We start from the raw sequence: 15,816 nt of genomic DNA, 5'->3' as shown, positions 1-15,816 counted from the left end.
GTGTGTGTGTGTGTGTGTGAGAGAACATGTTGCTACCCACTCGACTCGGGCTGTGAATGACCAGCTGGCCTCTGAAACTCCCATCCAGTAGGTTCTGATGCAGGCTGGTGTGACACCTGTCAGTTAACCCTTAATCTTAAAAGTGCTTGAAATAAATAAATTGCAAAGGACTAAAAACAGTCCAGACCCTGAAATGCGGTGTCTGTCGTCTTTTCCTCATGCAGCGTTCTACGTTCTGGTTTTAAGTTCATCTCTAAATTTGGGTGAGAGTGAGATCAAAATGACATTACCTGTCTGCGTTTACAACAACTTGATGTTCAGTCAGGGGCGTATCCAGGAAATGTTTAATGGGGTGGCTAATCAATAGATTTCCCTGACTTTGTCCAGCAGGGTTTTCCTGGGTGTTTGATGCATTTCCAGTGTCACAAACAAACCGTTTCCAGACATTAGAAATATTACACAAGATATGAACTTTACCCCATTTATCAAATGAATTTTGTCTTTCTAAGAGGACAAATGCCAGTTTAATAATTCGATATTTGACCCATGTCGCAGCAGATTAGGTACAGAATACATTTAAAAAGAATTCTTTTGGGACTTCCGGTGACTATGGCTGGTTGAGGACGTGTTTTCACTGAGCTCCCGCTCCCACACGATACTACCTGGTCAATCTACAATTTGAGGGCTCCCCCTTGAAACCCGGTGAACTATTGGAACCAGTGGTAATAAATAGGTGAACTTTGATGGTGTTTAACGATGTCGAAACAGACGAAACTTCAGTCAACGAAATTGTCAACCGTGCCAGCTGCTAATGCTAGCTCTGCTAGCGAATCCCCACCGACGAGCGAAGTACCTCCCCCGGCTATGGATACTGCAGCTCTGATACATGAGGTAACCCAGAGTCTCAGCAGCGTTATAGATGAAAAGCTCTCTAAGATTTCAGAGACATTGGAGAGGATCTCCTCAGCTTTAGAAGGCCAGTCCAGGCGTATCGCAGAGACGGAGCAGCGAGTATTGGACGTGGAGGACACGGTAGCAGGCCTGGAAGCGAGACTAGCCGAAGCAGAGGGGAAAATTAAGGCGATGAATGACAGCGTGGACGACATGGAAAACCGGAGTAGACGGGAAAACATCCGCATTCTCAATCCGGAGGAGGGCACAGAGGGGAGGCGTCCCATACGGTTCTTTGAATCCTGGCTTCCGAATATTCTCAGTCTGGAGTCGACTCCAGGCATTAAAAGCTGCATCAAGATCGACAGAGCACATCGCAGCTTGGGCCCACGGGGATCACGCCCTCGACCGATTATTATCAAACTACACAACTCAAGAGACAAACTTAGGATAATGACCGCAATGAGGGCGAAGCCAAACCTAGAATATGAAGGTAAACGGTTTTCCATCTCTCAAGACCTGTCTATGGTGGTCCGGGAGAGACGCCGTGCCTTTAATAATGTGTGCCGAATCCTCATCGATAAGGGTATCCGTTTTAACATGCACTTCCCGGCCACGCTCATCGTGCACCATGACGATGCGGAACACAAGTTTAACACACAGGGGGCTGCGGAGGCTTTTCTTAACACACTGGAATAAAGCCAAAGGAGAACTCTACTCTTTGATTCTCTTCTGTGTGGTACGTAAGGGGTTGAGGGAGCCCCGCTGCGCATATACTGAAGCCACCTTTTGTTTACTAGTATGTAAATCTGATATAGTTTATTTAAACTCTTAAGTGGCCCCGATTATGTACTGTTTCTATTACGCTACGAGGGACTGGTTATTTCTCAATGTTCTACATATGTGAAGGCTCTACGTTGATCTGATTGATCGGTAAATAATAATGTTGTGTTAATCGAACGTTGTGGGGGTGGGGGAGGGTGTGGAAACTCTTTTGTTTTTCTGAAGCGTTGCCTCCTCTCGGCAGGATGTGCCCCTATTTCACCCATTGGGTTATGTTTTGTTTCTGTTTCTGTTTTTGCTTGGTTGATTTCTTTTGGTGTTTTATTGTTCACTCATCTATTAGAGATGGGTATGTACACCCAGCGCAGTATATAAGCCAGTCAAATGTGAATCACACAATGTACCTTAGGTGGATCTTTTTCACCTGTCACCTGTTGAGTGTTCTACTATATGAGTAACCTAAACTTTGTTACGCTTAATGTAAAAGGTATTAATCATGTGGTGAAGCAGCGGAAAATACTCTCCATGCTAAAGAAGGATGAAATACAGATAGCTCTGCTACAAGAAACCCATCTTACTGATTCTGAACATGTGAAACTGAAACGTGATTGGGTTGGTCAAATTAATTTTTCTTCATTTAATTCAAAGAGCAGAGGAGTTGCAATACTCATTCATAAACATCTTCAATTTACACCTGACAGAGTCACACAGGACTCCCAGGGGAGGTATGTTGTTGTCACGGGGTGTTTATACGGGGAGCAGATCCTTTTGGGAAGGATGCCCCTAGTACATTTGATAGGTCATTCTACTCTGAACTACTGGCGGATATCTCTTCAGTGTGCCCTCCCTACGTTATACTTGGAGGGGACTTTAATTGTGTGTTGTCCCCGGAAATGGATCACAGCTCACCTAAAACACCGCCCCCCACAAAAATGGCTCGGGCCACAGAGAAATTTTGTTCAGATTTGGCTTTATGTTGTTTAAGCTCATTTAATGTTTTGAATTGTGAGAATCTCTCTATTTGACATAGGCCTATGCCTTCGGTTCTGATTTTGTTTGCTGATGTTTTGATGTGATGTCTGTCCTATGTGTGTGTTTTGGCTGCGAAATCAATTTCCCTTTGGGGACAATAAAGAAATTGAATTGAATTGAATTATTTGATGCTTGGCGAGTGATTAACCCACGGGACAAAGATTTCACCTTCTTTTCTCACCCTCATCGCTCTTTCTCCAGAATTGATTACATATTCGTTTCAAGGCTAGTTTTAGATAGGATTATAGGCTGTACTATTAAACCTTGTGCTCTCTCAGATCACTCATTGGTCTTTGCTGAACTTTCACCACCTTATTATAACCCCTTATCTAGACACTGGCGATTAAATCCCTCTCTTCTTAGTGATCCCGCGTTTTTAACGTATTTAGAATCTCAGTGGGAACTTTTTATTTCTACGAATGACTCACCTGAGGTCTCCGCGTCTACTTTATGGGAAACAGGCAAGGCCTTCCTGAGGGGAGCTATAATTTCCTATACAGCTGCAAAGAGGAAAAATACACTAGCAAAACAATTGGAACTAGAACATCAAATTGCAACCCTGGATAGAGATTTTAAGACCACCTCCTCAATGTCCGTATTTAAGAAGCTGGAAGCAGCCCGTTCCTCGTTAAATCAGCTGCTGACACATAAGGCGGAGTCGGCATTATTCTTTGCAAAGCATAGACTATTTGAGCTGGGTAACAAACCCGGAAGACTTCTCGCTCGGCTTGCTAGGGGCCAGACAGGACCTCATGTGATACCATCGCTTAGGGATGGTGCTGGTACGGAGCACTTTGAAACCAAAATTATATGCAAAATCTTTAAGGACTTTTATCAGAATTTATACTCCTCAGAATGTCATGATACTTTAGAGCAGAGAAATAGTTATCTTGAGGGTATATGCCTTCCTACTCTATCGGAGGACGGTAGGAACGACTTATATAGACCAATCACGACGCAGGAGGTTACGGAGACCATCAAATTATTGCAGAGTGGGAAAGCCCCGGGCCCTGATGGGTTTGGGCCTGAATTCTATAAAAAGATGGTGAACCTGGTGGCTGGACCCTTGACTAATATGTTTACTGAGTCCTTCGAGAGGGGCACACTGCTGCCAACCCTGAATCTGGCCCATATTTCCATGATTTTGAAAAAAGGCAAGCCCTCGGATTGTTGTGGTTCCTACAGACCGATAAGTTTGCTCGGTGGAGATTGGAGGTTGTGTTACCTGCCCTAGTCGGGCCAGACCAAAGTGGATTCGTTAAAAATAGATTCTCTCTTTCTAACGTCCGTAGACTCCTAAACGTGATACTATTCTCACATAGCACAAAGAAACGCGTCTTGGCTATCTCACTGGATGCTGAAAAAGCGTTTGACCGTGTGGACTGGAGTTATCTTTTTGATGTCCTTGATAGATTTGGATTGGGCATGGATTTCATCGAGTGGGTTAGGCTTCTATACGGATCCCTGGCTGCCAGGGTGATGGTGAATGACTTGGTGTCCGATGTTTTCCCCTTGGGTAGAGGTACGCGCCAGGGCTGTCCCCTATCACCGTTATTATTTGTACTTGCTCTTGAACCACTTGCGGAGACCATCAGAACTCATTTTGGTCTTTCCGGTATCACATTGGGAGACACTGAACACAGAATTTCGATGTACGCGGATGATATATTGCTGTTTATTACCAGACCAGAGGTCTCTATACCAACTTTGGTATCAATCATACGTAAATTCGGTCAAATCTCGGGGTATAAAATTAACTATGATAAGTCGGAGGCCCTACCGCTGGGCGATTTTGGAGACCGGACTACTCTTGTCGACTTCCCGTTTAAGTGGTCAACCACTGGCTTCGTCTACTTAGGCGTCAGGATCTCAGCGAATGTTAAAGAGCTGTATAAGTTTAACTTTACACCGACTGTAATGGCCATTAAACAAGACCTTGACAGGTGGTTTGACCTTCCTCTGTCGTGGTTGGGTAGAATCAGTTTGATTAAAATGAATCTACTTCCTAGGATTTTATACCCTCTACAAATGCTACCACTTAGATTAACTAGAAGGGCTATTCGAGGCATTGAAAGATCTCTCTCACATTTTATATGGCATGGAAAAAGACCCAGGTTAAAGATGAGGACTCTGCAGATGCCTATCGATAGAGGGGGTCAGGCCCTTCCTAACCTTCTGTACTACAACTGGGCTTCACATGCCTGTATAGTAACAGGATGGCTTAAATACTTTCTTTATAAAGGTGAAGTGCCGGTGGATGGTTGGTGCTGTGCCCCTCTCTCCCTTATTAGCCTTAGTTCAACTCACAAGAGCAGACCGAGGGCGGAGAGTAAAAATAATCCCATTATGACTAACACACTGAGGATTTGGCGCGACATTGCAAAATATGCTGGCCAGAGAGACTCTTCGCTAATATTACAACCTTTAATTCGGAATCAGGCCTTCCCGCCTGGTGTGGGAATTAGCGTTTTTGACGATTGGTTTTCAAAAAGACTAAGATTTATCGGTGACCTATTTGTAAACGGAAACCTTATGTCATTCACACAACTCCAAGATAAATATTAGCTACCAAGTAACCATTTCTTTGGGTACCTTCAGATTAGACACTTTGTAGAGTCCAATGCTTTACCTTTAACAGGCCAGCCTTTTGAAAGCCCAATTGACAGCTTCCTCCTCAACTTCAACTCATCTAATATCGGTAATAGGAAATTCATTTCACTTTTCTATGACAAATTGCATTCCCTCAACCGCGCAGGAACTGACAGAAGCAGGGAGTCAAGGGAAAGGGATGTGGGAGCTAAGATTGACACTGAACTGTGGTCAGATGCGTTTAGATCGGCTAGGAAGGTATTTACATGTAATAGACTTAGGGAGAGCCAATACAAGATACTGCACAGATTACAGCGTACCCCCCAGTTTCTTAATAGGATTAACCCCCAGATCTCCCCCCTCTGTGGGAAATGTAAGAAGGAGGTAGGAACATATTATCACTGTATTTGGGAATGCCCTCTGATATTTAGATATTGGAGGAATTTGTCTCAAGTACTTAGCTCAATTTTTTGCAAAAAAATAAAACCCGAACCAGCCCTGTTTCTTTTGAACTTACCTCTTGGTCAGACCTTCCTACCTGCTGGGCACCGGATTCTATTGGGTAAACTCTTACTTCTAGCAAGGCGCTGTGTTCTCCACCAGTGGATTGAGAGTAAACCTCCATCTATTACGCAGTGGAACAGAGAGATATTTAAGGTCTTCCCTCTAGAGCGGCTCACTGCTACATTGAAGGGCAATACCAACCTGTTCTACACTACCTGGCAACCTTTTCTCAAATACTTACCTGATGACCTTGTTGACCTGCTGCAAAAAGGATGTCCGCACCTAAGGTTTTCTAATAATTTGTCATATAACTAGATGCAATATATGTGTGTGATTAATTCTCTTTCTCTTTGTGTTGTATATGCTGGCAATTCCTTGCTTGTTGGTTTGTTTGTTTGAGTGTGTATAAAATCAATAAAAAATTATATTTACAAAAAAAAAAAAAAGAATTCTTTTGCCCTCTACTATTGAAGGGGAAAAAAACCCTTTTGCCAACACTAAAAATGGGATCCAGCAGATGTACCAGGACAGATTTAACAGAAAATAGAACATTTATGGCAAACATCTATAACAAAATCAGTCTACTCAATTTCATGAATAATCAGATTTCAGAATTAAAAGACAGGCTGTCGAAGTCAGATCGGCTAATTAAAACCTAAACAGCAACATGAGAGACGTTCAGTTCCATGGATCAGATTTTACACTAAACAACATAAACGCTCAGCAAAACGCAGATTTTTCCATGAGGCTCAGATCGCTCAGAAACTTCCACATCCCAGCCAGAGGAACTGTTGTGTGACCTGCTTTAACAAGTTACTTTCCCTCCTGTGAGATCAATGACGTTTTTTCCAGCTTATTTTGTCTCATGAAACATTTTGTGACGCTTAATGCCTCTGGCCTGTAATCATTTCGGGGTGCCAGTATGACGGAGGTATTTAGACAGGTGGGGACACAGCCCTGCAGCACAGCTTAGTGGAAGATAAGAAAATTTCCCCAGCATTTGTTTGTTCCCATGCATGTACATTTCTAATAATGGTGTCAATAAGAACAGTAAATAAAATATGCAGAAGTCTCTAAAAACAGCTGCATCAGTCAGCCTCTGAACAACTTGTGCTGAACTTTTCATTTAAACGTGGAAGACCATACAAACAAGTTGGTGGATGAACTCGGTCATTTGCTTCATATGTGTGTGTGTGTGTGTCCTGTTGGGTTTGGGGGGGAGACAATGAACTACGTCAAGCAGCCCTGACCTACACCTTCCCAAATCCCAAAGAACCCCTCAGGGTGGTGTCCATCAGCTCTCTAAAATCTGCTTCCTCCTTGACTCCCCTTGGAAGGAAGATGGACAGGCTGCCCGTGGATTCATAGGGCAGGCGCCACGTTCCTACTTCTTGGTCAAAGAATTCAACTGTGCACCCCTGGAGAAGCCTAATGGGGGCTGACAGTCGGCTCCACTCACAAAGACGAGTACTTCCTCGAATGTAAGGTCCAAAAAATAATGTAATGAACAGTAATCATGGTTGATATGATAACACAGTGTGATGTCCATTTTTTCCAGCTAGACAATGCCACTAGCTGTGTGCTTGATCTCATGTCCTTAACATACATTTTATTCAGTGGAAACATGCATAGAGAAGCTGTAGGAGCCGTTTTACTGTAAGTTTCCTCCCAACCTGTAGGGGGTGGTAGCGAGTCTTGTGTACTATCTGTGGCGTAGAGTAACCTGAAGTAATTATAAGGATTGGTGATCCTATGACTCAGCTGTTGCTAATTGAGAGAAGCAAACAGTCTTTCTACGTGGGTTGGTACTCAACAAGGTTTTTAATGTTGTTAAGTATAAAGGGTTGCTTAACGGATAAAATAACGAACTGTAAACCAAATAAGCGTGGAATGATTGTTACAGCGGATCAAAGAGATGTCATCAATCCGATTAGCAACCAGTAGCGCCTTATTGGGATAAACACTACAGAAGCCCTTACATGGGCAATAATTCTGTTTTCCATCTTACCATGCTGGAGTTGTGTTAGCTGATATAGCTTACAACACCAGTAATTTGACAATGTTGTTTTTACAATTCTTACATTCTGAAAATTAATCTGTAATTTGGATTGGTTTTACAGTTTGCATATTCTGCAAGTGTGAGAGTTAATGATATTATATACATACACACCATTAATTATTGCATTAAGTGCCATTGTCATGTTTCCATCAGTCTGCTCCAGGAGAGTTGTAGCTAGCTTACCATCACCAAGAATGAACTAAGTCAATGAATAATGGATTCCATATAAAGCACTTTTGCTACCTTGAAAAGCGCTATATAAATCTAATCCATTAATATTATCATAATCATTATAATGATGTTCCTGTCCATAATAATGGATTATTCGTTTGGAACAAGGATAAGGTATGTGTTAAAACAAAAGCTGTCTTCCACCACCTGACCTTACATCACCACACCCACCATTACCTGTTACCAAACTGGAACCACAGGAAGTTATATAACCCAACCCTTTAGAGCAGACCAGTCTTTTCACCCCGAAACCATGAGCAAAAATGAACCACCTCAATGTTTGCTTCCCTGATGACAAAATACCAAACCGAGCTATGATCAAGTCATCCTTCTCCAGATCATGTCAATAAAATGGTGGAACCACTTCCTGGAACCCTGTGTTTAAAGGTACACACCACATAGATGTTCATGAACCAGACTTGCTCAGAAGCCGAGAAGGTTTTTCAGTACACAGTAAAAAAACAAAAAAACAAAATTTTGTTGAGTCAGAATGACAACTAGGGTCAACTAAAATTCATTCTGGCACTGCTATTCTCAACAAAATGATTTTAGTGGTTTTATAAACATACTTTTCAATATGGTGCCATTACTTTAATTATATACACACCTTGAATCGCTTTGAGCCACCAGCCCACAAGAAGACGGTTTCCTCCTTGGCATCACGACGGTTGCTCCCTGGAGGACTCCAGGCAATGGTGAAGATGTTCCTTGTGAGTTTTTGTCCCATGTTTGTAAAGACAGGAAGGAACTGCGGCCACATGCGTCCATTCCAGCAATAAACTGCTGGACAACGCTCGCAACCCTGCTGACCACAAATTTAGCTGTTAGTTGATGACTTTCAAAAAAGTAAGACAAGTTTTGCAACACCGGCATGTAGCTCCTGGTAGTTTCCCTCCACATTTCTAATATAACTTATAGTTACTTTATAAACGTGATAGCCAATGTATACCAACTGGTGGAACAGAAAATGATCAACCAACTCATTTTTAATCCATGTCACGTCATCCAGATCTAGATATGTGGGACTCCACAGCCCACAGTCCAGGCGCCAAGGTTTTCTTTGACCTCCTCGAGGTCTTGGGGAGTGCTGCAGTTGGCAACCTTTTTAAATGGAAGTAGATTCATGATTAATGATCAGTATTGGGCATGTTGTTTTGGAAAGTATAGTTATACACTGCCTAGCCAAAGAAGATTTTTTTAAAGAGTGGCCACCTGGATTTAAGTAAGCAAATGGATGCGAACCTCCTACTGGACAATTACTGCATGGAGGAATTTTCAGCTGAAAGAAAGTTATTTAACCACAACTGATGCAACAAGCAGCTTCTCGGTTCTTAAACAAGCATGTGGAACGACACGTCATGTGGTCGTGGAACAAATGTTTGCTTAGGTCATCAGAATCAAGCAGAGAAAACATGTAAGGAGATGCAGAAACTACTGAAACTGGGTTTAGAACTGTCCCAGACATTAAAAACTGGAAGGATGGTGGAGACCCATCATCTTCCGAGAAGAAATGTGGTTGGAAAATGACGGTGATCAGTGATCATTAAAACGTTTGGTGAAATCAGATGAAAGATAAAAACAGTAGAACTCAGGACGATGTTTGATAGTGAAAGACAGAACTAAATCTATCAGCGTAACAGAGTGAACAGCAATTACTTTACTACTGGAAAACAACCTAAATGAAGCCATTGTGTTTCTTGTGATGTTTGATACAGGAATGATTTGTCAACGTTTTCCTTAACAACACCCCCCAAAAAAGATACAGCTGGCGATTAAGACATCGTGGTCCTGGCCCGTTGTACATGATGGACCAAGCACACATCTTCCCTGCTGCATAATACTTTTTACTGGACAGCAATTCTTACTGTAAGTAAAAAGCAAGTTTCCAGGCTGTCCTTCCAAAACCACCATGGAGGTCTGAAGGTCAATCATGAGTAGACTGCAGGAAAAAAAAAAAAAAAAAAAAAAGACAAATTATATAAAGATAATGCAAAAATGGAAAAATTTAGAATTTAAAATTGATTGCATGGTGGTGTGGTGGTCAGCACTGCAGCCTCACAGCAAGAAGGTCGCTGGTTCAAATCTCGGCTGGAGGGAGGTTCGAACCTTGTGGGCGTGGCCTTTCTGTGTGGAGTTTGCATGTTCTCCCCGTGTATGCGTGGGTTCTCTTCGGCTTCCTCCCACCGTCCAAAGACATGATGTTAGGATAATTGATGACTATAAATTCTCCCTAGGAGTGTGTGAGTGTGAGTGGTTGTTTGTCCTCTATGTGTTGGCCCTGCGATGGACTGGTGACCTGTCCAGGTGTACCTGCCTCTCACCTGTGTGACAACCCCAGAGTAGGCTGTTTTTTGTCCGTCTCTGGGGGCTTTAACTTTTGCTTACAGCCCTGTCTCCTGCTCTGCCTCCTCCTCTCTCCGCCTCTGTCCTCCTCTTCTCAGGTGGCCAGTCTGCTGCTCCAGTCCTCCCGCGCTACCTGGCGTGGGCGTGGCCAGCTTGGGATTAAATACCAGGCCGTTCACACCTGCGGCCTCCCTTGGGCTCTGGCTTTTGGCTCTCGGCTTGCGCCAGGCTGCAGGCCTGCAGCGCTCCGTTTCCTTTGTTTGTACACTCATTAGTTTGTCCACTTTAGCTTTCCCACACAACACCTTCCCACAACCAACACTCCCATACACTACTGATGCTACAGATTATACACATAGGATACACTGTTAATCTCCGTTTATTTACTTTGGTCACTTTTCTTAATAAATTATACTTTAATTGGCATCCCTTGTTGTCCCGCTTCCTTTTTGTCAAGCTCTCACTAGCCGGGCTTGACAAAATGGGGGCTCGTCCGTTGCTGCATGTTTTCTAGTCGCCCTGCCGCGTTGAGGTAAGTGCTGTTTGGACACGCATTGGCTGGGAGTTCCCTGTTAGGCTTAGGGCACTTTCCCCTTTTGGGCTTGTGTCGGGTTTTGTTTGTTAGTGTTGCGGGGAGTGGTTTGTGTTGGTTGTGTCAGCAACCTTCTCAGGGGCAGTCCGTGGGGTCGCGTGCGGCGGTCTGTTGCAGGGTGCCGCGCGTCCCACTGGTTTTGTGCTTAATCATCGCGCCACAGAACTGCATGAAGACTAGGGTCCAGTTTGGCTAGTTTTGGTTAGGCAGTTAGAGGGAACTTTCCAGTGGCGGTGTGTGCTGGTGTTGTTTGTCTGATCGGTGCTAAGCTTACTCGGGGGTGTCATTGTTTGTCCAGAGCTTTCAGCTGCTCTGCTCCTCATCTCTGGACCTCCCTCCCCCCAGACCTCCATAACTCTGATTCTATACAACTGTTCAAATCCAAACTTAAAACACATCTGTTTAAACTGGCATACTCTGTAATATTTTACACGGCTTTTATTATTGTTTATGCATCCTTTAATTTATGAGTGTATTTATTGATTTGTTTTATTCTTGTGTTTTATCCTGTAAGGTGACCTTGAGTGTCAAGAAAGGCGCCAACAAATAAAATGTATTATTATTATTATTATTATTATTATTATTATTATTATTATTATTATTAATTACTGGTGCTTTGGAAATACACCACAAGCTTAACTCTCATGGTGTTGGAGAGAAAACCCCAATGGAGCAAGATGGCGGTCGATTCCCATGTACTTTCTTTCTGCTAAAGACTACATTCTGATTTTCTTGCCGTTTTTACTTTACGTACCAAACATTAAACTTCTCCTTTCTATTTCGTATAAAGCATCGGAAAAAGACTAGGACCTACACTGCTTTTTCTTAGAGGAAACATCAATGTAAAGAAGTCTGGACTTGAGCTAATCCGAACTCTCAAGCTAGCTTGAAACAGCACGATAAAACAAGGGTTAAATCAAACATGTCTGATAAGAGAAATAGATCTTAAGGAAAAAAGAACAGGTCCTTCGTATCCTCTCCTACTTAAGATTGTAGCATTGAAGGAGACTTGGAAATCGTAAAAGCTGGAGAAATGCACTCTTACTCTGCATCACTTACGGAAAATATCTGTCCTCTACCCGATTCTGAGCCACACACGCCTGTTAAAAAGAAAAGTAAACCTCAGCCATCTTTGTTGGAGCTACAAGAAAACATTGTTAGCATCCTAGCAGACACAATTAAAGAAAATACAGAGAGTCTGGTGGTGCTGATTAAGAAAAATGCAGACACAAAAGAATCACTGAAAGACACTTCTGAATTCCTATTAAAACAAAATACAAGACATGAAGATGGAGACGACGTCCGTCAAACAAGCCTCAAGCTCTCAACAGGAGAAATTACGGATGCTGGAAGACAAAATGAATGACATGGAACAATATCCCAGAAGATGGAATCTACGACTATATGGTCTACCAGAACAGGAAGGAGAGAACGTTAAACAGAGAATCATCGATGTCCGCAATGCTATCCTGCCATGTCAGGAGAAAACCTACACTCTCACATCGACCTGAGGCACAGAATTGGGCAGAGAGAAGAGGGTAAAATCTGGCCAGTGATTACAAGATTCATCTCCAGGTCAACACAAGATACGGTGTGGAAAGCTGCAAAGGGTTCTGATTTCCTAACAACAAGGAGGCTAAGGTTTGGTGAAGATCTTAAAAGACAAGGAAACTTGTCTTAAACTACGGCCTCAGATCAGAATTTGACAGTATATATCAAAATCTGGCCCGAGGAGCATTTATATAGATTCTTGATTCTTATACGTTCCAGATGCAAATGGATGGAACAAGGAGAACAAAATACTAGATACTTTTACCAGTTAGAAAAACAAATTTTAAACAATATTCATAAGCTCAATATTAACGGTCAAATATCAGATGATCCAAAGATGATCTCCAAATATACTGCAGACTTTTAGAAACAACTTTATTCTTTTTTTCAGATTCCTTTACAGGCATTAAAGTAAAAAAAGAGATGTGACAGTAACTTGTCATTGGTGGAATTAAAGAAGGCTGTGTCTAAATTAAAAGACAACACATCCCCAGGAAATGATGGCTTCATAGGGGAATTTTATACATTTTTTCAGGATGACATTTCTGAATTTTTGTTTATGTATTTGAAAAAAAATCATAGAGGTATATTACCTCCTTCAATGCATCAAGGAATTATCACCCTCATACCTCCCTCATGGAGTCTGTTTCTGACCGTTTGAGCTACACATGCACATCTGTGGCCTGCTGGAGGTCATGCAGGGCTCTGGCAGTGCTCCTCCTGTTCCTCCTTGTACAAAGGTGGAGGTAGAGGTTGTAGACTCATGCTACCACTAGAGTGAAAGAACCGCCAGCATTCAAAAGTCACCAAAACATCAGCCAGAAAGCAGGAAGTGAGAAGTGGTCTGTGGTCACCACCTGCAGAACCTCCTTTAATGGGGGTGATTTGTCTATAATTTCCACCTGTTGTCTTTTCCATTTACACAACAACATGTGGAACTGATGGTCAGTCAGTGTTGCTTCTAAGTGGACAGTTTGATTTCACACACGTCTGATTGACTTGGAGTTACACTGTGTTGTTTAAGTGTTCCCTTTATTTTTTGAGCCGTGTACATTACATGATGCATTTACTGACCCTTCTGACGTTTACCCAAGAGACGGTCAGTTAACAGGAAATATTTGTAGAATCGGCTCGTTCTGGTGACACGATGCAGTAAAAACGGGCAGATTTCAGGCGGAGTCGTGAATGGTGATTAATTTGTAAGCTGTGATTATTCTGATTAAAAATTTTAATCATGTGACAGCCCTAATTTTTACCAATTATATCTCATTTGTCTGTTAGCGAGTTCAAAGGTGATTCATTAATATCACTATTACTGTGTGTGGTTTTAAGAGGTAAAAAAAAGTTATTTGAAGCAACAAACCACTGAATTAGGAAACTATAAATATATATAAATGATAAAATGATATAAATGCTGCATTCAGTTGGACCTGGAGTTCACATTTCAGTACAAAAACAAAACTGATTTCATAAATAATTTATTATTAGACATTTAGTTTTTGACCAAATGATTTAACAAAAAAAAGGGTATAACAACATTTAACTATTTTGACTTAAGCGTTGTGGTGGGTGGGCACCGCCACCAGCACAAGTCAGCTCCCAGTCTCCTCTCGCCACTGTGGAACCACGCACATGTTCACCGTGACATCTGAGAAACTCCCACGTTTGACCAGCCAGCACTCCGTCCTCGTTCGTCTTGTAGAAGTCCCGAGAACGTTCAGTGTGTGAGTGATTTTCGTCCCTTCAGCATACGCCGCAGAATCACCTCGATGCCACCTTGTGAGCTGACCCTCTTGATCCAGCCATGGGTTCTTTTACGTTTGATGTTACTGGGCTGATACTCCGTGCCTCTTTTCCGGGTGCGTACTTGCTGATATTGCCAGGGAAGTTGCTGAAACGTTTCAGAGCCCTCTGCTTGTGAAGAAAGTGGTGTGGGGAGTCTAGAAATCTGAGGTTTTGCAGCTGTGCTGGACACAATCCAGTGGCTGAATAATCTAAGGTGAGAAGTTCCAGTTCCTGTGAGATCCCCTGTAGGGAACCTGTTGAAAGAGCAAATATAGTAAGTCCCTATGCAACTGTGACCTGACTCAAGTGAAAATGAATTTATCATGATGAACTTCATGCGTAGGGTCTTTCAGCTGAGAACACTGCAGCTAATCAAATGAATGGAATTTTGTTGCTTACATGTTAATGTTTAAAATCAGTCTGTTTGCAGTCTAAAGACAGGAAATGTGTATGCTCTTTATCTGGCACGTTGCATAACGTGGAGATGAGTTTTAAAGTACATGCGCTACATAATGTGGTGAGTTCGATTAGCCTTCAGCATGGCCTCTGGTGGTTATAGATAAAGATGGGTGACTTAGTTCTGGGTGACCGGCTGATCTCGGATCAGCAGCTTAATGATGATTATTGGTTATAATAACCTCTGTTGTCGCCGACCACTTCCTCAATTTCTTGATTAAACACCACTGGCGTAAACGCTAGCATGATGCTGAGCTAGCTTCTTGCTATTAGCATCACATACAAACTTTCTGTTTTAACCGCGTGTCTGACGTAAGTACGTCCACTCTCCTACCTGCTTACGTGGGTTATTCCACGCAGTCGAGAAAAGGTCCACAGAACAACGTTCATTTTGAAATATTTAACAAAAACAGAGTCGACACAAGCATGGAACAAACGAATGTCATCTACCAGCCAGTCTCCCTACAAGAAGGAACGTCATTGGCTCAGACCTCAGCCAATTGAAACGCTTCTTGCTGGACCGTTGGTCGTTAAAGGTAGCGTGCCTCTAGAGAGAGAGTGGCGCCACCGGAAGCTCAAAACGCTTGCCGATCACGTGGTCCATGTAGCCTCCAAAAGTTCCAGGAAGTGCTTGGCGGCCAATACAAAATAATAAGAAAACTACGATAATTGGTAAATAATGATCAATGAAGGCTTTGCTTTGCAATATTTTTATAGTTGTGTTCATTGATATGAATCATGTTAACTAAACCTGTATGACATCAACAGCAATGTAAATCGTAATATTTTCTGTTTTTTTAACTTTATCTTTCAGACTGAGGCATACCAACAGGTGACGACAATGATTTACCAATTGACTACACAATAAATCTAGGCTCACAGCATAATGATAACTGTTCTTACAGGAAATCTATATCCAATAAATAAAATTTAGATCCCAATTAATTTCAAATAAATGGGTTATCTATTCTTACTTATTAGTATCTACTTGTGTGAATTG

At 42.3% G+C, this 15,816-nt stretch overlaps 2 protein-coding genes across 2 annotated transcripts; one reads left to right on the top strand and one right to left on the bottom strand.

Moving 5' to 3' along the window:
* The first annotated feature begins 508 nt into the window (after positions 1–508).
* Positions 509–10,057, top strand: LOC121644778. The gene is made up of 2 exons (XM_041992960.1): positions 509–1,630; positions 9,805–10,057. The coding sequence occupies exon 1, from the start codon at positions 757–759 to the stop codon at positions 1,588–1,590; it is 834 nt and encodes a 277-aa protein (XP_041848894.1). The 5' UTR covers positions 509–756; the 3' UTR covers positions 1,591–1,630; positions 9,805–10,057.
* Positions 10,058–14,037: 3,980 nt separating this feature from the next.
* mrpl34 (mitochondrial ribosomal protein L34) lies at positions 14,038–15,314 on the bottom strand. The gene is made up of 2 exons (XM_041992961.1): positions 15,151–15,314; positions 14,038–14,614 (listed from the first exon to the last, which is right to left on the bottom strand). Exons 1-2 carry the CDS (start codon positions 15,204–15,206, stop codon positions 14,293–14,295), a joined length of 378 nt encoding a protein of 125 aa, XP_041848895.1. The 5' UTR covers positions 15,207–15,314; the 3' UTR covers positions 14,038–14,292.
* Positions 15,315–15,816: the final 502 nt, after the last annotated feature.

Source organism: Melanotaenia boesemani, chromosome 8 (genome assembly GCF_017639745.1).
Source record: "Melanotaenia boesemani isolate fMelBoe1 chromosome 8, fMelBoe1.pri, whole genome shotgun sequence".
NCBI classification, from domain to species: Eukaryota; Metazoa; Chordata; class Actinopteri; order Atheriniformes; family Melanotaeniidae; genus Melanotaenia; species Melanotaenia boesemani.
The sequence above is the reverse complement of the archived record's forward strand: the minus strand, read 5'-3'. Positions and strand labels throughout refer to the sequence as shown.

What these genes read in the sequence shown, in the direction of transcription:
- LOC121644778 (XM_041992960.1), top strand. Translation starts at nt 757, where the DNA reads ATGTCGAAACAGACGAAACTTCAGTCAACGAAATTGTCAACCGTGCCA.
- mrpl34 (XM_041992961.1), bottom strand. Translation starts at nt 15,206, where the DNA reads ATGAACGTTGTTCTGTGGACCTTTTCTCGACTGCGTGGAATAACCCAC. An exon ending in GGAATAACCCACGTAAGCAG is followed by an intron (nt 14,615 to 15,150) that starts GTAGGAGAGTGG and finishes CTCTTTCAACAG; the next exon opens with GTTCCCTACAGGGGATCTCA.